This window comes from Desmodus rotundus, chromosome 7, assembly GCF_022682495.2.
Source record: "Desmodus rotundus isolate HL8 chromosome 7, HLdesRot8A.1, whole genome shotgun sequence".
Lineage (NCBI taxonomy): Eukaryota > Metazoa > Chordata > Mammalia > Chiroptera > Phyllostomidae > Desmodus > Desmodus rotundus.
Window position 1 is genome coordinate 108,649,623 of NC_071393.1, and position 23,998 is coordinate 108,673,620.

Here is a 23,998-nt window from a genome sequence, read left to right on the forward strand (position 1 = left end):
AAAAGGTGAATTTCCAAACCAGCTCTAAGGAACTAGGTCTGACTTCTTTCTCTAGCAGATGTGACTTTTTTTTTTTTTTAAGATTTTATTTATTTTTAGAGAGAGGGGAAGGGAGGGAGAAAGAGAGAGAGAGAAACATCAGTGTGTGGTTGCCTCTCACATGGCCACCACTCGGGACCTGGCCTGTAAGCCAGGCATGTGCCCTGACTGGGAATTGAACTGGCAGCCCTTTAGTTCGTAGCCCATGCTCAATCCACTGAGCCACACCAGCCAGGGCAGATGTGACATTTTATTCAAGAGTTGTCAAGGTTAGAACACTTTACTTCACAGGCTATAGAAACCAAATACATTTCTAGAAAATAAGTAACTATAGAGGCAATAAGGTACAATACCTCATAAATGATACCCTGATAAACTTCTACTTGAAACTGAGTTATACAGAACAGAGTGGGGAAGGACTTAACAAATTCATGAGCTCTATATCACTTACTTTGTAACTGCGATCGACAGTGGATGATGTGTCAGAAATTAGCACAGGATTAAAAGATTTGAATTCAAGATAGAGGGTATATAAATTTAATGTTAAAATGTTGAAACAATATATCAATCAAACCAATCTGCTATGGAAAATCCCTTTTGCACACCATTTGTCCATACCCCAGCGCTAAATAAGAAAGTGGTGGGCCATGGAAGATCTGATTTTGGTGGTGAGTACACAGTGCCATATACAGATGATGTATTATAGAACTGTACACTTGAAACCTATACAACCTTAGTAACCAATGTCACCCCAATAAATTCAATAAAAGTATTTTTTAAGTGGTAGTTCCATGTGGGCTACCTTATTATTCAATAACCACCACCCCTGTTTAAAAGAAAAATATTGTTTGATACCAATGACAAAATGTTGAATGAGTGAGCCTCACTTTGGGGTACATTATTTTGTACCTACATAAATATCCGCTGGCAGCGCCCATGTGGCCATAGGCCTCAGTTTACCTCTGTGTGGGTGGCAATGGGAAGGGGGTCTCAAGGCTTCGCACATGGAAATGACTTAAATGTTGAACTCAAGTGAAACTTACCTGAGTACAGAAGGGAAATGAAAATTTACAAGTGAAAAGTCTATTGGTGTCTTGAAGAAAATTCATTCCACGAATGACTGACGTGAGCGCAAACTCGGGACACTCATAGTTACATACAGATTCCATGAAACTCCATCAACAGCTGTAAGAGGGTCCAAGCCCAGAGCCTAACCTCCTCTGACTTTTTAGTAACACTTAACACTAGACAGTTTTCTGTTGGTGCTAAGGACACCAGATGTCTTGGCGTCTACGGCTATCTGAGCAGCCGCAGCTCCCATTCGGTGGTAGACCTTTATCTGAATTTGGGATTCCAGTGGTTACTACGAGAACTACCTTGTTAGAGATAAGCTCATGAGACAACTGGATTTTCCTCTCATCCTCAGGAGGTTTAAGTTTTCTCGCTGCAGAAGCCTCAACAAGAATAAAGGGAAGCGGAAACTGCATTCTCAGTTTCCACAAATGGGTTAATTTAGTTGTTCACTGCTTACATGGCCACATTTGAAGGAACTGTGACAGGACAGTCCAAGACAGTTGTTTGCAAGTAGTGTGACAGTTACGTTGTAAGGCAATTCCATAATTTCTTTATGGTGCATGGTCCCTGACTTTTTGAATGAGTAACATTTTGAATATTTTTGAATAAGCAACTCCTCCAAAAATATACCCAGTACATATCTATGATACCTATATTCATGTCCATATGTAATAGGTGCACGAAAAATCTTAGATTTGAAATCCTAGACTTTACAGAGTTTATGTGTTAAAAAACAATATTAGGTAATGAGACAAAAATAACCACCAGCAGCCACTTATTTCGAAGTGCCTGCTCAATATCTACATTTGCAATCCTCCAAAACTCCTCTTCTATAGTCAATAAAATAAACCAGGTTTACATGTAGTAAAACATAATACTTTCAAATATTTTTAAAGAGTAATATGCTTTTTAAAAATAGTTTGTAAAAAAAGAAAGACTTTTTTTTGTTTTCTATTATTTAGCCAAAAGGTACACCTAAAATTTATCTTGTATTTGTGTCGATTCATAGTAATTTACATGCATACTTACAGAAGTTAACCCATACAAAGAGGAGAGCGAATTATAATAAAAACCAGGAATGAAACAGTCACTGAAAATAAACACTAAATGTGGCATCAATTTAGAAAACAAGACAGAAAGTAAAATAACTTAACCCCAAGACTGCAAATGTATTGGTTCATCAATGTATAGCACATCTTCCTAGCACTGCATTCTGGGAAAACTGAATGGGTATATTTGCATGTGTGTTTAGGGGGGATAAATATGGCTTTCACCGAGTGGAATGATGCGAATGAATGAATGAACAGGAGGGATGGCTTGACTGGCTGCTTAGCCTTTCAGCCTGCCTTGAAACATGGCTCCGTGAAATGACAGCAGATTAAGCTTTTGAAGTGGGCAGAAGGTAGAATAGACTTGTTCTAAGATGAAAGAATAAAGTACAAAAGAAAGTTAGTTTGCCTTTTAGCCTCCTCCTCTTTCCCCTTCCGGTTCCCTGTCCTGCCGAGAGGCATGTACTGTTGCAGAAAAGAGTGCGGGTCTCACAGCCCCACTACTTACTACTCCATAACTGTAGGAAAGTACCTAACCTCCCATTCCCGTGTCTGAAGGACAGGGATAACAATGGTGCCTACCTAGAAAGGGCTGCTGTGAAGATAGAACGGATGAGCACACACCAAATGCTAAAGATGGTGCCTGGCACACACGAGCCAATCTGTTAGCTATTTTGATTGTTACTGGAGGGTCCTACCTGCCCAAGGCTTTCAGAACCTCGCTCTGTGGTTCACCATCTGGGCTTACTCCTCCTTGAGCCACACCCCCTATTCCAGCTCTTCCCACAGGCTCCGTTCTCCGCCAAAACACCTCCGTTACTGAGAACAGTACTCTTTACCAATGTTGTCATCCATGACAGGTAAAATGGTTGCTAATACCTTGGGGATATTTTTCATCTGCCTAATGTGCAGATTTTCTGATAATCTGAAGGCAATACCAAGAGCTGAGGCAGACACTTTCCATTCATAGCACTAGGTACCCTTCCCCTCTGCACAGAGTCAAGTGTGACTAAACATTCAACACCAGAACTTTTTCAAAATAAGGAATATGGAAATCAATCTCCATGGAGATTTTCAAACTGCTCAAATTTACACCAAGAAATTACCCTGCTTTCCCTACTAAAATGCCTGAGTCCTGTCTATTCCAGCTTTCCTTCCATAAAAATCAGCTCCTTTTCTGTGCCATCTTTAAAAGAAAACTAATTGCAACCAAGTTACAGCACTCCCCAATATCTATTAATTTTCATTGGTCTTAATGACCGTTCCTTCCACTGCTATTGCAAAAAATGCTATATACTACATGCAATTAAAAATGAGTTAAAGAACGTTAAAATAAACCTGGCAGATTTGTAAGAATTTTATCACCTATCCAGGTAGTTGGCAATGCAATTGCTCCTGACAGGTGGAAATATCAGCAAGACAACTTAAAACTACAGCCTGAAAATGGAGTTTTTAATGCTGAAAAATCCAAGTTGATTTATATTCACTCGGTGGCCACATGCCCTGCAGAACACAGGCCCTACTATGGCAGCCACACTAGGAATGAGTCACAGGACACTGAATCCTTGTACCCATTCTCTCCTTTTTGGGTTCTTGACCCAGTGAAGGAGCTCGTGACATTGAAATCCTCTCAACTGCCCTTTCAGGTGTGAAATTTTAATTGCAGCACCCAGGGCTTTGTTCCCACTCACTCAACCATTCATTCAAGTCAAAGAAGAAACACAGTGCATTTTTCTCACCTGTCCAGAACGAGGTTTGGAGCGAAGATGAGCTTGCCGGGGTGGTCAATGGAACGCCACATCAGCCCCACCATTAGCACCTCCATCCAGCAGCTCTCCAAGAGCCGCACTTGGTCGTACAGGCTGAGCTCCACGAAGCCTGGGGAAAGCAAGAAGCTGTGAGACACACCCACCCTCCTCCTCAGCTCCCTGTTCCTCTAGAAACAGAAGAGCAAGTTTTCAAAAGCTCTGAAAGCACAAACAATAAGGAAACAATCATCTTTTAAAGACGTGGTTATACGCTGACCTAAGGAAGAAACTTTTGAACTTATGATACACAACTCAGTTTCCAGTCCTGGGCCCCTTCTAGAGCTGACTTATACTTCATTTAGAATTTAGAAAGGACTGTTACCTGGGCATATACAGCGCCCCACACAGATGCTAGTAAAGTAGGGAAAGCTGGAACCAATCTTTGTTAGCTCTATCCTAATAATTGCCCTGCATTGCTGCCAGCCAGAGAGGCTGCCTGTCTCACCCTGACCGTGATTGGGGCTGGGAGGAGGAGGGGCGTGCAGAGCGAGTAGGACCAGCCTCTGCAGAAAGTCAAGGCTTCAACTGAAAGGATTTTTCTGATTGCTTAACATTCCCCATCCAGTGTTAGAATCACTCTTCTCTATGAAGGAGCACTGACTCTAGGCTATTTTAACCTGAAGAGCAAATGTAACAATTGAAGCAGGTCCCAACAGCCTGATAACCTAATAGCATGCGTTGGTCAAAGAACTGTAAAGTAAACAGGTAATTTCTAGGGAGGTGAGCACCTCAAAAGCAAATCAGAGATTTTTGGTGCTTTCTCCACAAGCCATGATAAAAGGAGGAAACAGTGTAATATAAATACAGTCACCAAATCCACGGTCTTGTTGTGCAATGGACTCTGGTTAGAATTGCAGCTCAGCCTCTTCCTTACTAGTTACTTAATCCCCTCGTCTTTGTTTTCTTGTAGGCAAAATAGGGGTAACAATGCCTGCCCCTGAGAATTTCCTACAGGCAGGTCTCTCATCATCCTCACTTTACAGATGAGGAAACTATGGCACAGAGAGCACACGTGGTTCAAATCCTTGGCAATTACAATGCAAATCTGCACCCGAAGAATTTAATGGAGTAATGAATAGAAAGATCGATAAATCCTTTCCAAAGCCACATTCTATGCTCAATTCAGGTTCCTAATATGTGTACATGTTCCAGTCTCACCCACATTTATGGACAATAACCCCACCAAGGGAGACCAAGCTTTTATACTTGTAGATGTTCAACAAGATCAAGACTAGGTGATGATTTAATTTTTTTTTTGTTTGGACAAGAAATATATCAGATGGTGTTGTGGGGGAGGGGGCAATAACACCTCCAGACTATGCCTAAGTTTTCTGAAAACTTTTCAAAATACCAGGCTTGAAGAGGGCCTAACGCAGCTTTAGAGTTTGGTTTTGTTATGGCACAGAGAAACTGCACAGCTCTCAGCATTAATTAATTCCACCACTCCTCTCCGTGTGGGGTTCTGAAAAAATAGTGTTTGTAAATACATATACTGCGAAAGCTAGAGCATCAGTGTTGTCTCCTATGGGAAAGAGCAGAGAAAATAAAATATAATTCTGGCAAAGGTGAAGATGCTAGACTATCAATACAGAACTGGAAGCCAGAAAACCCTCAGGAAGCTCAGAGCCAACAAGTGATCCAAAGCGATACTATTACCCCAGGCCTGGGTCCCACAGCTCTCTTCCCCCAACTGCTCTTCACCCAGCTTCTCAACTCAACACTCGGGGTCTTTACAGTTTGCTCACTGCAGATGCTGCCCCCAGGCCACGGGAGTTGTCCCTAGTGGCTTAGAACTTGGAGAGAGACCTCATTTCCTAGGTGACTGTAAAGATGTGCACAGATAAGGCCTTTCAGAGGGTGATGGGTTGCTGCCCATCTATGTTAGAATCCTAGATTCACTCTCACAGAAACTCCAGGGCAAATAATGGTTAGATGGTAGCTTTAGCACAACGCAGCACCGCAAGTAGTACTACCAGCTGGCCTGGGGAAGTGATCACATTACAGCAATGACTAGCAATCAATCATCAAGCCTATTTTTAACCCGATGGCATTTCAGGTTTATCGGTGATTCATGTTATTTCAGCTGCTGATTTACTCTTTTTGTCCATATGTATTATTCATGTACATACTATGAATTCTTTCTCTACTAGAATAGAGAAGAGTAGTTTACAAATCCCTACTTAGCATCTGACAAATCTTTTATTTTCGTACTGGTCATGCTGCACCCACTCCACCTTCACCTGCCTACACCCCTCCTCTCAGAGTGAGGAGTCCTTGCCCAGGAGACTGGTCACCATGGAGCCTAGATCCCTTCCTTTTAGAACACGTTCTAGGTCTCAGAGCCCTGAATTTCCTGCTCATATGGCCCCAAGTCCATTTCCAGAGCCTGGCTGGGTCTCCTCCCTGGTCTACTCTCTCAGAACAGGCATGAGAGGTGACCAGAGGCTCATGTCCATAGACAGGTGGACATGTGGGACAGGGTGTGCACAAGGCTATGTAGGACGGGTCTAGGGGTGGGCAAAGCAGTTTTAGGAAGAGAATAGAAGGGGCCCTGACATGTCTGGCAGAGAACTCAGAGGAGTCCAAAAATTCAAAATTGGAACCTGGTCATCCAGACCATGTTGAAGGTGAATATGTAGAGATAGGAAGAAAGAACATATTTCATTTAAAGGTTACAAATCAAGCTGTCAAACTGTTAAATACAGAGACATCTTTTGTGGCTCTCCACTTTGCACTCTTGCACCGTAAACGTTAGGGGCAGGCCTTCCTACAAGTACATGGGAAGCTAAGACGCAGAGAGCCCTACCTGGAATTTTCTTGGCCCAGCTGATCATGTGCACCAGTTCCTTGTCAGCCAGCTTGGTCAGGGACATCATCATGGAGGCCTCGGTGAACGGCGTGCTGGGGCGGCTCACCAGCACGTTGGGGGGCTCTGCCTCAAGGAGCGTGAGCACCAGCTGCTCCGGGCTCAGGGCACTCAACAGCAGCTCCTTCACCCGGCTCACGTGGCCACCATTTTTCTTGGCTTTGTTCAGACAGTGCAGCTGCTCGTTGGAACTTCTCTGCCTTCGTGCTATGCGGTACCCACACCTTTCTCTCCTGGAGCCTAAAGTGAAGAGCAGATGACAGTGCTTTCCCCGACCCCTTCCCCAACCCCAAGTCGAGTTCCCGGAGTAGCCAGGGTGTAAATGATGCAATGACATCACTGTAAGACCTGGGTCTGTTCTCAGAATGCATCTTAGACCAGAAGCCTGACTGATTTTCTGGAGCCTGCAGGGTATGGACCAAATATTATTATACTCATGACTGCATTAGCAAAAATCAGTTACACAACGATTTAGGGACAACAGCCCAAATGATCTCAAGGTCTTCCTTTCGAGGTCATCTATGCATAGTAAATCCACTCCCCTTTTAAAGAGCGCTGACATACCTCATTTTCCAAACCTTAAAATTAGGAATTTTCTTCAGGCAGAAGAGGGGGGAAAGCTAGGAAATGAACATTGATAATTCCAAACAGTTATCAAACAATGCACTTTTATAATCCCTCCTTAAAATGTCTGATTGCATGTGTTTGTGTACGTGTGTGGGCGTATTCTTTTTCCATACTCAGTTAAGCTTTCAAATAACAAGCAATTGAAAAAATCTGGAAAATATAGAAGAGCACAAATTTTGGCATAAATTCTTTGTTTTTTAATGCTATTTTACTTTTCCATATTTTATATACAAAATTATATCATAGTGTATATACTATTTTATAAGTTTTTTAATAAAATGTGCCATTTCATTATTTCAATTTAATAATCTATATAGCATTCTGTTTTATGAGTATAGCACCACTAATTTAAAGTGGCTCCTGTTGATAGAAATCTAGGTTGGTCATAATTTCTTTGTTAGTATAAATATTACAGTGAAAATGCACCTTGTACGTGTATCCAATTACCACTTCCTTCTAATAAATTCAAAGACGTCAAGTTGCTGTAACAAAGCATACACATATATATTTAAAATATTGATACACATGGACAGGTTACCATCCAAAAGTATTTTAAAATTTGTAATCTAAATAATACTTTAAGGCTACCTAGTTTTTCATAACACCATTAGGCATCAAAGATAATTTTTAATCTTTGGTAATTTGACAGGTGATCGAACAATCTCATTTTATTTTATTTTTTAATTACTAGCATAGTTGACCAATACGTCTGTCTTTTTACTTGTAAATTGCCTATTTGTTTCTCTTGTCCTCTCTTCTCCTAACGACCTAGAAAGCTTTTTACATGGTAACAATGATCGTGCAATACTTGTCACGGTGTCTCTCATCCTCAAAGCCGTGTGCACAGCCAAATCTATCCTTTTGTTTCACGTCAGACTTATCCAGATATTCTCCTGTATCTTCTTTAAGAACTTTGTAACTCAAACCTATTTAAAATTTCATGTGTGTTTGTCTCATGTCACATCGATATTTCATGTTGTGTTTTTCCAAATGCATGTGCAACTTTCCCAATAGTATTTATTGAATGAGCTCTTCCCATTAAATTTTATAAAATGCCATTTAAAAAAGAATTGTGCCCTGGCCAGGTGGCTCAGTTGGTTGGAGCATCATCCACGTACACCAAAAAGTTGTGAGTTCGAGTCGTGGTCAGGACACATACCTAGGTTGGAGGTTTGTGATCACACATTTCTTTTTTGGTAGAGTATATGAGGATAAGGAGTTTACAAAACAGGTTTACGTACAAAATGGGAGGGTGTGAATCCACACGTTCAAATTTATTTGACCAATTTTCACTGATAAAGTGCTTATGTATCAGGCCCCGTACTAAGTTATGGGGATTCCAGGATCAATAAAATGAGGATCTCGACAAGGAACTCAGTTTTCCACCAAGGACATTGCTAGTGTCTTGAGTGCGACACTGTAATCTAGGCAGAGCCACTCAATGTGCCTGTGAGCTTAATGAGAGTCTCTACCAAACGGGGGCGCTCCACACTAGCAAGTGACCTCGACAATGACCACAGCGGTAAATGATGATAATGGCAGCATCACCTGCTGGAAGCTTCTGCGTGTCAGACACCGTTTACAGCACATAGAGTATCTCATTCTGACAGCTGCTCTGGAGGGCAGGTGCTGCTACCAGCTCCAACGTACAGAGGAGAAACCGCGCAAGGAATCTCAAATAACTCGCCTAAGGTAGAAAAGCTAGAAAATAGCAAAAGCACTATTTTACATCACCTCCCTAGCAACTTTTTTTCATGTATATGCACCTGTATGCAGGTGAATAAAGAAACAGCATCTGAAGATGCTGAGCTATTATCCCCACACAGGGAGATAGATCAAATCCATGGCTATTCAGATTGTTCTCCTGGCTATTTGCGTATAATAAAAGCATTCTTATCCCAAGACTAAATTGTAGATCTTTTTAAAAATATACACTCACCTTAAAATACTGTAACTTAAACCGTGAAACATTTATTTGCAATCTTTCGTCAGAGAGCAAGACTTTCTCTTTAAGCACCTTTGCCAATTAAATCACACTATTTTCCTGCATAAACCATACCCATGATACGTTTTCTCTGAATTATCAATTTCAGTTTCTTTAAAACAGAGCAAAAATTGAGGCACTCATAAAGCAATCTGAATTCAGAATCTTTCTAGTTTATAACCACCCCCATCTCACCCCTACCTACCTAACACAATCGCTACTAGTCCTTCATAGCGTTATTCAAAGCTTTCACAGAAACAACTGTTTTCCCGCTGATATTTCATATGTTTGCATAAATTTTAATTAGATTATATAACAATTCCAGTGAGTGGAACTAGGTTTGGGAAGAAGCCTACTGGTTACTGATAAGGATATAACTGACGTGGTGGGAGCAGAAATGTTCGAGTGTTGTAGCGGGGAACCGGTACACACTGGGAGATCTTGGCCTTTGAGAGGATGCTTCCCAGAGGGGGCTGGAAACATCAGTGGGACCGGGAAGCCAGAGAACTGTGCTCAGATTGAGAGCGCTTCTGCTGTAATTCTGAACTAGGTGAGGGGTCTTGTCTATTGTCACACATAGAAAAAGGTGACAGAGAATGTTAAAGAGACAGCTACTAAGAGATTTGCAGAGAAAAAAAGGGAGGGACTATTGTTTTAAAATTTTGCAATAGTTATAAAGAGAGAAATTCCAACTAACCACAGGCAAAATTTTTGCCAGCAGAACAGTATGAAAAGTACAAGCAGAGCTATATAGAAACAAGCAGGTGTGTGCAGACAAGTGAATCACAAGCCAGCCAGGTGGAGAGAGCAAGGTGTAGGCATCGCTGTCAGTTGTTATGCTAATGTGCTCATTTTGCTTTGCTTTTCTTTCATGTGTGTGTATGTATATATGTGTGTGTGCCTGCAGATATACCTACTAACTCCGGCATATGCACACATACATACTTTCACGGAACAAGACCTGTGCTCTGGGTACTTTCCATCGTTCTATCATGTGTCTGACTCCTGTGTATTTTTCCCACTCCTAGGAAGCTATTGGAGGGACAGGCATGAGTCTATCAACACCACCCACGTAACTCACAGGACATGCCACTTTCTCGTCACAGCTGTAGCTGTGAATATTTACCAGACCTTCATCCCCAGACTTTGCAAGGCCTCAGGCAGATGGTCATCCAGCCCCTGTGCGAGCCCTCCGGTGGCTGGAGCGCCCTGACTCATGTGGCAGCCTATTCTGTTGTCAGACCACGTCAACTGCAGAAAGTTCTTCCCTGCATGGGCCAAAGCCGCCTCCTGTTCCTTGCTCCCACTCTCCAGCTCTGTCCTTGGCGGATACAGGGAATGAGTCACTGCGCCCCTAATGTGACAGCACACAAATACTCGAAGATAACTACCAGATCCTAAAGCTCCTCTCACCCAGACGACAAGTCCCTATAGCTTTGAACACGTCCCACACACAGTAAGATGGGAAGGGAACACTCACCACACTTCACCATTCCGACTTCATAGCACTTCCGAAGTCGGCAGGCTTGGCAGCTTTTGCGCCGGTTCTTATCTATTGTACACTGATTGGTAGCTGGACAAATATAATCATTATGTCCTACAGCAAAGCAAAAAACAGGAAGGTTATTGTTACAATATTTTGGGTAAATGTCTTCCTGGTCAACAACACTGATCATGCTACCCAGCTGAGAGATAAGGGACATCCTCTTGACGACAGGTGCAGGTATGAAGGCCAAGTGCAGCCTCATCCGTGCCTTTTTAGTTAAGTAAACCTAGGAATATTTTTAACACCTTACTTTTTGACTAATAAGTTATTCTCTACATTTACTTAGAATTCATAGGAGATACTTTTAGAAATATTCTCCTTTGGGCATGAAAAGTGAGACAGTCTCCTGGAACTGATTTGCTCCAAATCACAGAGCTCCTCAAGTATCAGGTCACCAAATTCAACTGATTATATTCTTTAACATATATCCCTCTTTGAGATTTAACATGATATTTTTATGAGAATTCATAGTCAAATAAAATCACTGACCTAGTCCATAAGAGAATAAGAACATTAGCAAACTAAATAAGAACAAAAAGAACTGCTACTTAACAATGGTTTTAGATAGATTCTTCTCAATTCTTCACTTCCTCGCTTGGCCTGTGGCCTTGCAGTGTCCTACAGTGGGCAGAATATGCTTCCCCACCAACTGACGGTGGACTTGGCCAAGGACTGGCTTTAGCCAAGGGTATGTTTAGAGATGTGCTACTCCAACAGTTTGGCTTGGCCTCAGGTAGCCACTGGCTCAAGAGAATATGGAGCCATATAGAGCAGATGTGAACTCAACCCTAAGCTTAGAGCCACGCTTTGTGAAATAGTCAACCTAACTAACTCATAGACCCACATCCGAGAAAAATAATGCTCGTTGTAGTCAGAGAGTAGTTATATAGCAGTCTCTGACTAAAGACAACGGTACTTCTTTTAATTCTTTTAAGTAAGGAAGAGATAAGAAAATGTACATTTCAGAAATTGTTTCAGATGCTGCATGGAGGATGCATTAGAGGCAGCAGAACTGATGCTGGCCAGGAGGCCGGGAGACAAGGGGAGAACCTGCTGTATCTGTGCAAACCAGAGATGAGGCTGTTGGCACTGGGTAATGTAGGGAGGATGAAGACAGCTATCTGGTCCTGTGAGATTTATGCAATAGGATGGAATGAGATAGAATAGAACAAAATAGAATAGGATAGAATAAAGTTGTAATTGATAAAAATAAAAGTGCATAGGATATTTTTGTACCCTTATTTCTTTTATATATATATATTTATTGATTATGCTATTACAGTTGTTCCATTTCCCCCCCTTCACTCCATCCTGCACACCCCCTCCCTCCCACATTCCCCCCCTATAGTTCATGTCCATGGGTCATACTTACAAGTTCTTTCGCTTCCACATTTTCTATACTATTCTTACCCTCCCCCTGTCTATTTTCTACCTACCATTTATGCTACTTATTATCTGTACCTTTTCCCCCTCTCTCCCCCTCCGACTCCCCTGTTGATAATCCTCCATGTGATCTCCATTTCTGTGGTTCTGTTCCTGTTCTAGTTGTTTGCTTAGTTTGATTTTGTTTTTGTTTTAGGTGTGGTTGTTAATAACTGAGTTTGCTGTCATTTTTACTGTTCATACTTTTTATCTTCTTTTTCCTAGATAAATCCCTTTAACATTTCATATGACAAGGGCTTGGTGATGATGAACTCCTTTACCTTAACCTTATCTGAGAAGCACTCTATCTGCCCTTCCATTCTAAATGATAGCTTTGCTGGATACAGTAAATCTTGGATGTAGGTCCTTGCCTTTCATGACTTGGAATACTTCTTTCCAGCCCCTTCTTGCCCGTAAGGTCTCTTTTGAGAAATCAGCTGACAGTCTTATGGGAACTCCTTTGTAGGTAACTGTGTCCTTTTCTCTTGCTGCTTCTAAGATTCTCTCCTTCTGTGTAATCTTGGGTAATGTAATTATGATGTGCCTTGGTATGTTCCTCCTTGGGTCCACCTTCTTTAGGACTCTCTCAACTTCCTGGGCTTCCTGGAAGTCTATTTCCTTTGCCAGATTAGGGAAGTTCTCCTTCATTATTTGTTCAAATAATTTTCAATTTTTTGTTCTTTCTCTTCTGGTACCCCTATAATTTGGATGTTGGAACGTTTAAAGATGTTGTGGAGGTTCCTAAGCCTCTCCTCATTTTTTTTGAATTCTTGTTGCTTCATTCTTTTCTGGTTGGATGTTTCTTTCTCCCTTCTGGTCCACACCGTCTATCTGGGTCCCAGTTTCCTTCCCATCACTATTGGTTCCCTGTACATTTTCCTTTGTTTCTCTTAGCATAGCCTTCATTTTTTCATCTAATTTGCGACCAGATTCAACCAATTCTGTGAGCTTCCTGATTACCAGTGTTTTGAACTGTGCATCTGACAGGTTGGCTATCTCTTCGTTGCTTAGTTGTATTTTTTTCTGGAGCTTTGATCTGTTCTTTCATTTGGGCCTTTTTTTTTTTTTTTTGTCTTGGCGCACCTGTTACATAAAGGGGCGGAGCCTTAGGTGTCCACCAGGGCAGGGTAACGCTGGTCGCTGTGCTGTGACACTGTACGTGGGGGAGGGGCCGAGAGGGAGCAATGGCGCTTGCTCTGCTCTCTGCTGGATTTCAGTCAGTCCCTCCGCTGCCCACAATCAAACCAGACCCATCTGGTGCTGATTCCCAGTTGGGTGGGCTTGTGCACGCTCTAGGCCCCTGTGGGTCTCTCCAATGACCTCTCCTGTGAGGCTGTTTCTCCTGCTGCTGCCTCAACCCCCACGGGTGTTTTCAATCAGAGGTTTGAGGCTTTATTTCCCGGAGCTGGAGCCCTGGGTTGTGCGGTCTGTTTCACTCCCCCGCCGTTCCTCTCAGTTTTTCTATGTGCGAATGTGGGGTCCCAGGGTCCACCAGCCGCTGCCTTGTGGGGTCTGCTAGCTGCAGCCTGCCCCGCCCCGCTCCACAATCTGCCACCTTGCTGGGTCCACCAGCTGCCACCTTGCCAGGAGTCCTCTCCGCCCTGGCTGCCGGTCTCCACCCCTCCTACTGGTCTGGTGAGTGTTTCTTCCTTATCTCCTTGGTTGTCGGACTTCCTTACAGTTTGATTTTCTGTCAGTTCTGATTGTTTTTTGTTTTTAAATTGTTGTCCTTCTTTTGGTTGTGCGAGGAGGCACAATGTATCTACCTATGCCTCCATCTTGGCCAGAAGCCGTACCATTATTTCTTAATTGTCTTTCTAATTAATAATGACTTGAACTTGTTACATTAAATCTACAATGAGCCACAGTTTCAACATGGGAAATGGATGAATCTCAATGATAAATTACATGGGCAAGTCATAAAAGAAATAAGTCACACACAGAAACACAGACACACACAATAAATAAAAGAGGAGATTCCATTTATGTAAAGTTCAAAAATAGAGAAAACTAAACTATATTGCTTAGGGAAGCATGCTGAGGTTGTAAAGCCTTGTCAAGGAAGACGGAAGTTAGGACTGTCTTACCTCTGTAGGAAGGGAAGGAGCTGGGACTAGCAGGACCACCCAGAGGGACCCTGAGACTCTGAAGATATCCTATTTCATGGTCTGAGCACTAGATAAACAGGAGTTTGTATTCTTTAAGCTGGATATAAATAAATACTGTAATAAATACTTCCCTTACTCTATCCTTTGAGAGAGGCTGGAAGCAGGGATGTCTGAGAGTGGTGAGCAAACTAGCACCCAGATCTTGGTTTATAAATATTATTCTCCTTTAAGAAGAAACAGGACTCTTTGGAGAGACAGTTTATTTCAGGACTGGGGCAGAGAAAGTACAAGTTGAACCTGAAATAGCTTGTTGTGCTGGGAAGTAAAGAAGTGCCTAAGAATTAGGAGTACATCACACACACACAGAAACCAGTTTAAAGGAATCCTGCTGACCGAATCTGAAATAATTTGGATATCCAAATAAATAATGATAGTAATAGTAATCAACTGTAGAAAATAAGAAATAGGTTATGCTGATATAAATTAATTATGCTCTCTTCCTGGCTGGGAGGAAATCTTCTCTCTAGCTTCCAGTCTCTCTCCTGTCTGTGCTGGTGGAGTCTTATATAATCCAGCATAATCACGAGAGACTGTCCCACCAACATCTGTATACAATGCAGGCTGACAAAGGGAGCGCCTCTGTCATCATAGTCACAGGCTCCGCACACACGCCAGAGTAGGGGGTCATATAATGGGTTATAAAAAGTTTTGAGGAAACAGATAATTATCCTGTTATTGCTTTTATCCTCACATAGTATTCAAAACTAAATTATATTTTAAAAGTCAAAATATAATTATAATCAGAAATTTTCTATTATACTTTAGAATATAATGTTTTATAATTAGAAGAAAAACGTAATCCCATAGTATTTTTCGTAGTATTAGCAAGCTTTAGTACCTTCTAAAAATTCCAAGAACAGGGATAACTGATGTTATCATTATTGGTGTTTTAAAGAGGTTTATAACAATAAGGATGTAAGGGAGAACTAGAGGTTCACTTTCATTAATTTTTTCCTCAGTTTATTTTCAACATAGTTTTATATTTAAACAAGGACCAGAAAGCACAATAATATGAACACACTCAATATAAATCGCCTAGAAAATGTCTTATGCAAGATGTTCCTGGTAATTCATGTCACTTCTGGCAAAAAAAAAAAAAAAAGAGAGAAAAGAAGTCCTCCTCACATTGTACTGAGTACCTCATGAATTAAAATGGTTTCTTGTCCCATGCAGCAGTCTGAGAAGCCTGCTACTCCATACTAATAGAACAGAAAAGTGCAAAGCAAAATTAAAAACAAAACATGTAGCTAATTTTTTTAGTTGAGATATAAAATTGTATAGGAAAATGTGCTGTTTAAAATATAAAGTATAAAAGATTATCTTCATTCTCTCTGAAAAATTAAGTCTGTCTGAATACCTGTTGTCATTCACATGCACCTGCATGGAGGAGAGAGCACTGGACTTGGGATCAGACGATCTGATTTTAATCTCAGCCCAGCTTTCCAGTTTTCTTATTTTTACAACAGAGCAATTTTTACCACCTGCACCCTCTCTGGCACTCTTATACTGCAACAGCAGGCATCTACCTTCCACTTTGTTCCCTCAGGACATTTTTCCTGAGCTCAAAGACAAATAAATCCCAAGTGATGGAATATATGCCTCCCAGTAAGAATCGTCTAAATACCCTATTAGCCGTTAGAGCTTCCCATTTAAAGCTCCGCCTCTTAGGTCCTAAGGAACGGAGGTGAAGATTCATGAGCAGCAGTCAAATCGATTTTAACTTTCAAAGAACAATGATGAAAGGTTGTTATGAATACCAAAATGAAAGTGGATAGTAGAATAAAACAGTAATAATTACTATTATATATGGATATAAAATAAATAACTAAAGGAATGAAATGTATGGAAATGTCATTGAGAAATATTCCACACAAGTATTTTTAAAAGCTGACACAACCTTATGAGATATAAAAGGCCTGAGTAAATGGAGATAAAATATGTTTCCTGATGTGAAGACTATCACAAAGAGTCCTCCCAAAATAGTTCTTAGGCTTAACAAAATCTCTACTTTTCTTAACATTAAGGATGGAAGCTCACTTAATAAAATTATTCCAATATTGCTATGGACAAATAAATAAGAGAAAATAGCCGGGACATTTTTTAAATCGGAGGTATTTATACTGTCATGTATTAAAATTCATTATAGAATTACAACAGTTAAAATAATGTATTTATACAAGAATAGAGAGACAATAAAACACTAGTGTATATATAAAGGAACACATGAAAAGATGCTCAAAATCATCAGCAATTAGGAAAAAGACAATTAAAACCACAATGAGATACAACTACAGTCCCAACAGAATGGCTACAATTTAAAAGACTGACAATATTAAGTTTTGACAGGACATGGAGCAACTGGAACTCACATACACTGCTGTTGAGAACACAAAATTGTTCAACCACTCTGGAAAACAGTTTCTTATAAAAGCTTTTCATACAACCAGCAATTTTACTCCTAGGCATTTACTCCAACAGAAACAAAAACATGTCTACACAGAGAGAGATGCACAAATGCTCATAGCAGTTTCATTCAAAAAACCACAAAACTGGAAACAAATGAAGAATAAAAACCTGGGGTACCTCTATATATTGGAATATTAGTGACCAGAAGGAATGAATCACCAATACATCCAACAACACGGATGAGTCTTAAAAACATCATAAGTGAAAGAAATCATACATAGATGTGTATACATACTTTACACTTTACAATTTGTAATTCAATTATGTCACATTCTAGAAAAGGCAAAACTATATATAATATAAGACAGAAAACAGGTCACCAGTTACCAGGACCTGGGAGGCTGGGGGGAAATTAGCTACCATGGGCATGAGGATACTTTTTTGGAGTGATGGTAATGTTTCATATATGAATTATGGTACTGGTCACTTGACCACATGCATTTTCAAAATTCACAAAACTATTCAATTAAAATAGGGGCATTTATTATATGTAAATTATATTTCCAAACTCAAATAAAAATAATAAACTCCCACACTTTAAAAATCAATGAAAATAGATATGTTTATTCAATAAAACAATATGGAAAAATTTGACTACTGAAGATAAATATATTTGATTCTTATTTCTTTCAATATCCCAAAAGAATTGGGTGGCCTCTTTCACTTATTGCAATGCATTTGTACAGAGGATGCCAAAAATATGAAGAGTCCCCAACCATTTAGCATTAGGTAATTATAAGAACACTAACTCTTACTCTTTCGCACATTGAGAACATGACATTCCTCTCCCCTTTCCCAATAGTTCCTTGGCATATGCAGTAGGGAAGGGGTGACTTGGGGAAAGCAGAGGAAACTTACTCTTCATTGTTATCAGCTACATTCTCAGGGTTCCTTTGAATGCAGAGAGATTTTTCCCCAACAGCAAGTAAGAAGAATCTCTTTTTCAAGAATGTAGTTAGTTGTACTGGATCAGAATTTCCTTAAGGGATAAAATTCTAGAACCTCAGCAAGATACAGAATTGTCATCATATCAAGAGTTTGGTTCTGAATTTCAACAAAACCTCAATTATTCTTATCAAAGATAGTGGGCACTGGACCTGGTCTTATAATCTACTACTAAAATTATCATAAATAAATATATTTAAACAATAAATATGTTAAATGTAGAATAAAAAGCTTTGTGTATAAAAGCAAAAATAAGCAAATGCCATGATTTATGTTTTATAATATTTGATAACCTATGTTCTGTCATCTATGTTAACTTTTGATAAGAAAATTAGGTTTGGAATGGCAGAGGCCCTGGTCCACCTACTTATGAAGATCTTAGAAGAGGTGGGGTTAAATGAGATGAGGATTAGAGGAGCTGTACAAGGAAGAAAGGGGGGAAATGTTGATATCTGAATACAGAAAAGTTAAAAAAACTAAAATATCTTGAATTTATATGATGCTGATAATTAACTACATATTTTCACATAACCAACCTCATTTCATTTTTGGAACAACTCTGTATATCTCCATTTCACAGAAGAGGAGACAGGCTGGAGGTAAAGTCAATGAACTACTAAGTGGAGGATCCAGGATGAATGGGTGGTCAACTATTCAGGGTGAATTTCAGGAGATCTATAGGAAGGTGACCCTTTCTTTATCTGATAATAGTCTATCCCCACTCCTGTACCCCCACCCTGGATTCTACCAGTGTCTCCACTTGAGGTTAAATGTTCTCTTAATCTAGAGTTATCAGTGGGGTGAGTTAACTTAGTAAACCTCTTTGCCATTTTCACACTGTAAATTCCTTTAAGGTCGCTTTCTTAACTGGTTAAGAACGAGGCACTGAGGCTTTGATAGAAAAGGGAAGGGAGCTCTGTGTGATGGGAACATAGGATGTTGCCAAGAGGAGGGCTGCCAAGGAGGGAGTTATCGAGCACAGAGACAGAGGAGAGCCAAGTAAGCAAGAAAGGGACTTCAGCCACTCTTCTGGGTATCTATCTGAAAAATGTGAAAACATTTATTTGTGAAGATGTATGTACCCCTATGTTCACTGCATCATTATTCACAGTAGCCAAGACAGGGAAGCAACCTCAGTGTCCTTCAGTGGATGATTGGATAAAGACAGCGCAGTACATACATGCAGTGGACTACTACTCTGCCATAAGAGTATGAAATACTGCCATGTGTGACAACATGCATGAAGCTTGAGAATATCATGCTAAGCAAAATCATTGAGAGAGAAAAGGACAAGAACCATATGATTTCACTCATATGAGGCTATAAAACTGAAAGCAGCTAATGAAAAAAACAAGGCAAACAAACTCACAGACACAGACAGCAGTATGGTAGTTACCGCAGGGAAGATGGGTGGGAGAGGATAAAGAGGGTAAAGGGGGCCAAATATATGGTGATAGAAAGAGACTAACTTCGGGTGGTGAGCACACAGTGCAATGTACAGATGATGTATAGTAGAATTGTACACTGGAAACTTACTTAACGTATTAACAAATGTCACCCCAATAAATTTAATTCCATTTAAAAAAAAGAAAATGACGTCAGCAGATTTGGGCCAGCAAGGGAAAGATAGCACGGCAAGGACAAGTGTGACGATGGGTTGACGGGCCTTGCAACCAGGTGTGCACAATTTGAAACTGATTAAAAGGTGATTTAGAAAAGCAACTCATTCCAGCAGAAATTTGGAGAAAGGTAGAGAAACAGTCTAAACCCAGATGAGAAAACAAAGAGGACTGTGAATGGAGGCTCCACTAGTTTGGGGCAAGACTTGCTTCTAGATCAATGCTCAAAGCCCACTGGAGTTGAATTCCTGATTTCTGACCATTTCATAAGATGTATCCATTCCCTCTTTCTCGGGAGCCAGCCCACCATCATGATGGTTACAGTGCCAGATTTCAAACATAAGTCAAAGGAAGAAACAATCTTTGCAATTCCCAGCAAGCATACATTTTTCCCCAAGCTTTATCGTGACAAGGGTTATAACTAGACGTCTTCTCCCAAGAAGACAGTGATGGATAATGGTAGGGTGAGACCCACTTGAGTTCTAGGGTTCTGGGGTGAAGATCCACAACTTACAAAGTCTTCTACACTTGAAACAATCCACCCCACGCTCAAAAACACATGATTCTCTCAACAGCTCATCAAGTACTTTGTGTATCAAAAAGGCCAGTGGTGAAATTTTTGCCAGGTCATTGGCAAAACTATTTAAAAGCAAAAGTGGAAAGCTAAAGAAACAGCTAACAATACTCTTGTACCTTGAATGCTTCTTTTAAAAAAGGCCTTACATCCTTCACATGACCAGACTCCATAGTGATATCCTGAGGCGTAGTCGCTGCAGACAGCGCAGACATGGGCATCCCTCTTCGAACCTGGACTGGTAACAGGGCTCACACATCTGCTCCCACTAATCTTCCTTTTCAGTGTCTCTCTGGAGGCAAAGAAAACATTCATTGTAAAAAGCATTACGGGGAAAAGAGGGACTTTGCGGGGAAAAAAAAACAATCTAGCATGAGCATTGCCTCATTTATCTCTTTGCCCTCCAGGGTTCATGACAAATACATTCCAGGAAGAATGATCAAGCAAAATCTTTGTTACTGGTATCAGGTCTATGAAGAGTCGCGTTCATTGTTGGGAATGACTAGTGTTTGAAAGTGGTGGGGCAAGTTTATGCCCATCCATTCAGTGCTGATGAGCACTAGTAACTATGGATAGTCAGTTGCAGCCATCAGGATGCACGTCTCTAAGTGTAATCAGTGACCAGATTCAGTCCTCCCCATAGTTCTGGACCACAAGCAGGTATGTTGTGGACTTCCACAGTGACTAGAGCTCATCAACCCTGCATGGAGGGGCCTAAACTCACCTAATTTTTTTCAAATATCAGCCATTCCCATCAGTATCACTAAATAGCCCTTCAGAGTTCCCATTTAAATGGGGGAGACAAAAATCTTTCATTCTGCAATTTAAGATAAAAGCCTAGAATAAAAATAATTTTAAGAGTAGAAACAACTGAGCTTTAAGTTATATTAAGGTAAATAGTAGACTCTGGTTTGGAGAGGAGGGAAGGGAAAAGAAGGGGAAGGGAGGGGAGGGGAGGGAAGAGAAAAAGGGAGAGAGAAAGGGAAAGAGAAGAGAAGAGGGGAGAGAGTGAACACGTGTCTGTTCTTAGAGAAGGCTTTGAAGGTAGCAGGCACTCACTGCTGGGTGGAGGGCCGAGGACTTTCACAGAGGAAGGCGAGCCCATTAAAGGAGCACTGGCCAACACCAAAACACGCCTGGCTAGTTCCTAATTTTGCTAGGGCGTGTTTGTTTTGGAAAGGAAATAGTAGAGGTAAATTGATTTATAAATGAAGGTAAGTTTACTATGGATTAAGTTACACAAACATTAGTAGACCTCTGATTAGAACGCATGCTCAGAAACAAAATATTTATTCTGTTAAACACTGAAGGACTTCCAGTAAAGATGGTGGCATAGGTAAAGTAAACACGGCTCGCAAACTCACATAACCACATCAAAATAACAACAACATTACAGAACAACCATCACCCAAAACCAAAAGAAATGGAGTTGAATGGGAGTCTAAAACGATGGAATTAAAGAAACAACATCCATCCAGTCTGGTAGGAGGGATGCAGATGCAGAACGGGCTGGTCCCACATCCATGTGTGGTGGATAAAAATCCAGGAGGGATATCTTAGGAGTGAGGAGTCCCAGCCCCACACCAGGCCCCCAGCCCTGGGTTCCAGTGTCAGGAATAGAACCCCCCATAACTTCTGGCTGCAAAACCCAGCAAGGATTGAGTTGGTGGAAGAAACTTCTGGAGTCCCAAGAAGTTCCTCTTAAAGGACTCACACATGCACTTACTCAGACTCACTCCTTCTGAGATCCAGCACCAGGGTAGCAGCTTGAAAGGCACCTGTGGAACAGGGAGGAACTGAAGTGTCTGGCATTAAGGCGAGAGCTAGGGACAGCTTTCTCCCAGACAGAAAGGTGAACAGGGCCACAGAGCCAGCAGAGTCCTATATCTGAGACCCCATAAACCAGGCTAACCCTGTTTGCCCCACGCTGGAGATCCCCTGGGACTCCATCCCACCCAACGTTAGCCTCCATCCCCCATATTTCTTGCTACATATCCCCAGGCATGTCACTAGCAACCAGTCTAGATTCCCAGCTTGGCTTTGCCTGAGATTCTCCAAGCCCAGCACAAGTAGCAGCCATCTCAGATTGCTCTACAGCTTAGGCAGGGTGGCCCAAGGCAAAACACAGGTGGGGGATGACCTTGGCCTGTACTACCCAAAACCTAAGAGCCAATGCACCCAGTGGACAGCTACAGACCATGTCGGAGCACCACCACCCTACCCCTGCACAGCTGATCCTCCACAGAGAGTGGAGGTTGGTGGTCAGTGGACACAGCCAGTCTTTGCAGCTGACTGGCCTGTGTAAATCCCTCCCATTGATCTACCAACAACAACCAAGGCTCAACTACAAGAGGAGGGTATACTCAGCCCATGGTAAAGGCACACCTCAAGTACCCAGCTTGGGTGATAGGGGAGGCTGTGCCACTGGACTATACAGGACACCTATTACATTAGGCCACACTACTAAGACATGGAGTCAAAGCAGCTCTACCTAATGCACAGAAACAAACACAGGGAGGCTGTCAAATTGAAGAGACAGAGAAACATGGCCTAAATGAAAGATCAGATCAAAACTCCAGAAAAAGAACAAGAGAAAAATGGAGATAAACAATCTATCAGATGCGGAGTTCAAAACACTGGTTATAAGGGTGCTCAGGGAACTTGGTGAGGACCTCAGCAACATAAAAAATGATCCAGTCAGAAACAAAGGATACACTAATTGAAATGAACAATTTACAGGGAAACAACAGTAGAGTAGATGAAGTCGAGAATCAAATCCATGATTTGGAACATAAGGAAGCAAAAAACAACCAATCAGAACAAGAAGAAGAAAAGAGAATAATAATAATAAAAAAAAAAAAAACCCTGAGGATAGTGTAAGCAGCCTGTGGGATAACTTTTAGCAATCCAACATTCATTTCATAAGGGTGCTAGGAGAAGAGAAAGAGGAAGAAATTAGAAATCTATTTGAAAAAATAATGAAAGAAAACTTCCTAATTTAATAAAGGAAATACACATGCAAGTCCAGGAAGCACAGACAGTCCCACACAAGATGGATGTAAAGAGGCCCACTCCAAACACATCATAATTAAAATGTCAAAAGGTTAAAGATAAAGAGAGAATCTTAAAAGTAGCAAGAGAAAAGCAAACAATTACCTACAAAGGAGTTCCCATAAGACTGTCAGCTGATTTCTCAAAGGAAACTTTGCAGGCTAGAGGGGACTGGCAAGAAATATTCAAAGTCATGAAAAGCAGGGGCCTACAGTCAAGATTGCTCTACCCAGCAAAGCTATCATTTAGAATCAAAGGGCAGACAGAGAGCTTCCCGGATAAGAAAAAAACTAAAGGAGTTCATCATCACCAAACCATTATTACATGAAATTTTAAAGGGACTTATTTAAGAAAAGAAGATCAAAACTATGAACAATAAAATGACAATAAACACATATATGTAACATTTGAATCTAAAAAACAAAACAAGAACCCAGGTAGCATCATGGATACAGAGAGCATTTTGATGGTTGCCAGATGGGTGGGGAGTGTAGGGAATGGGTGAAGAGGTGAGAGGATTAAGAAGTACGAATAGGTAGTTACAAAATAGCCATGGGGATGTAAAGTATACAACAGGAAATGGAGTAGCCAAAGAACTTACATGCATGATGTAAGACCCGTGGACATGAACAATGGTGTGGGGACTGCCAGAGGGAGTGGAGGGTGCTGGGTGGAGGGGGGGCAGAGGGGAAAAAATTGGGACTATAATAACATAATAAATAAAATATAATAAAATTTTTTAAACAATGAAAAAATGGTA

General features: G+C 41.0%; 1 protein-coding gene across 3 annotated transcripts in view; it reads right to left on the bottom strand.

The window, feature by feature from the left end:
* The window catches only part of ESR2 (estrogen receptor 2), a 61,410-nt gene that overhangs the window by 24,055 nt on the left and 13,357 nt on the right, over nucleotides 1-23,998 (bottom strand). For all 3 annotated transcript variants that reach the window (XR_008427316.1, XR_008427315.1, XM_053928259.2), the window contains 4 exons: nucleotides 20,307-20,479; nucleotides 10,928-11,044; nucleotides 6,777-7,076; nucleotides 3,902-4,040 (listed from right to left, as the gene is read on the bottom strand). Coding sequence is in view for 1 of the 3 variants with exons in the window: in XM_053928259.2 (XP_053784234.1) it covers nucleotides 3,902-4,040; nucleotides 6,777-7,076; nucleotides 10,928-11,044; nucleotides 20,307-20,479 (729 nt within the window). In the remaining 2 variants the exon portion in view is untranslated. The remainder of the gene's footprint in view (nucleotides 1-3,901; nucleotides 4,041-6,776; nucleotides 7,077-10,927; nucleotides 11,045-20,306; nucleotides 20,480-23,998) is intronic.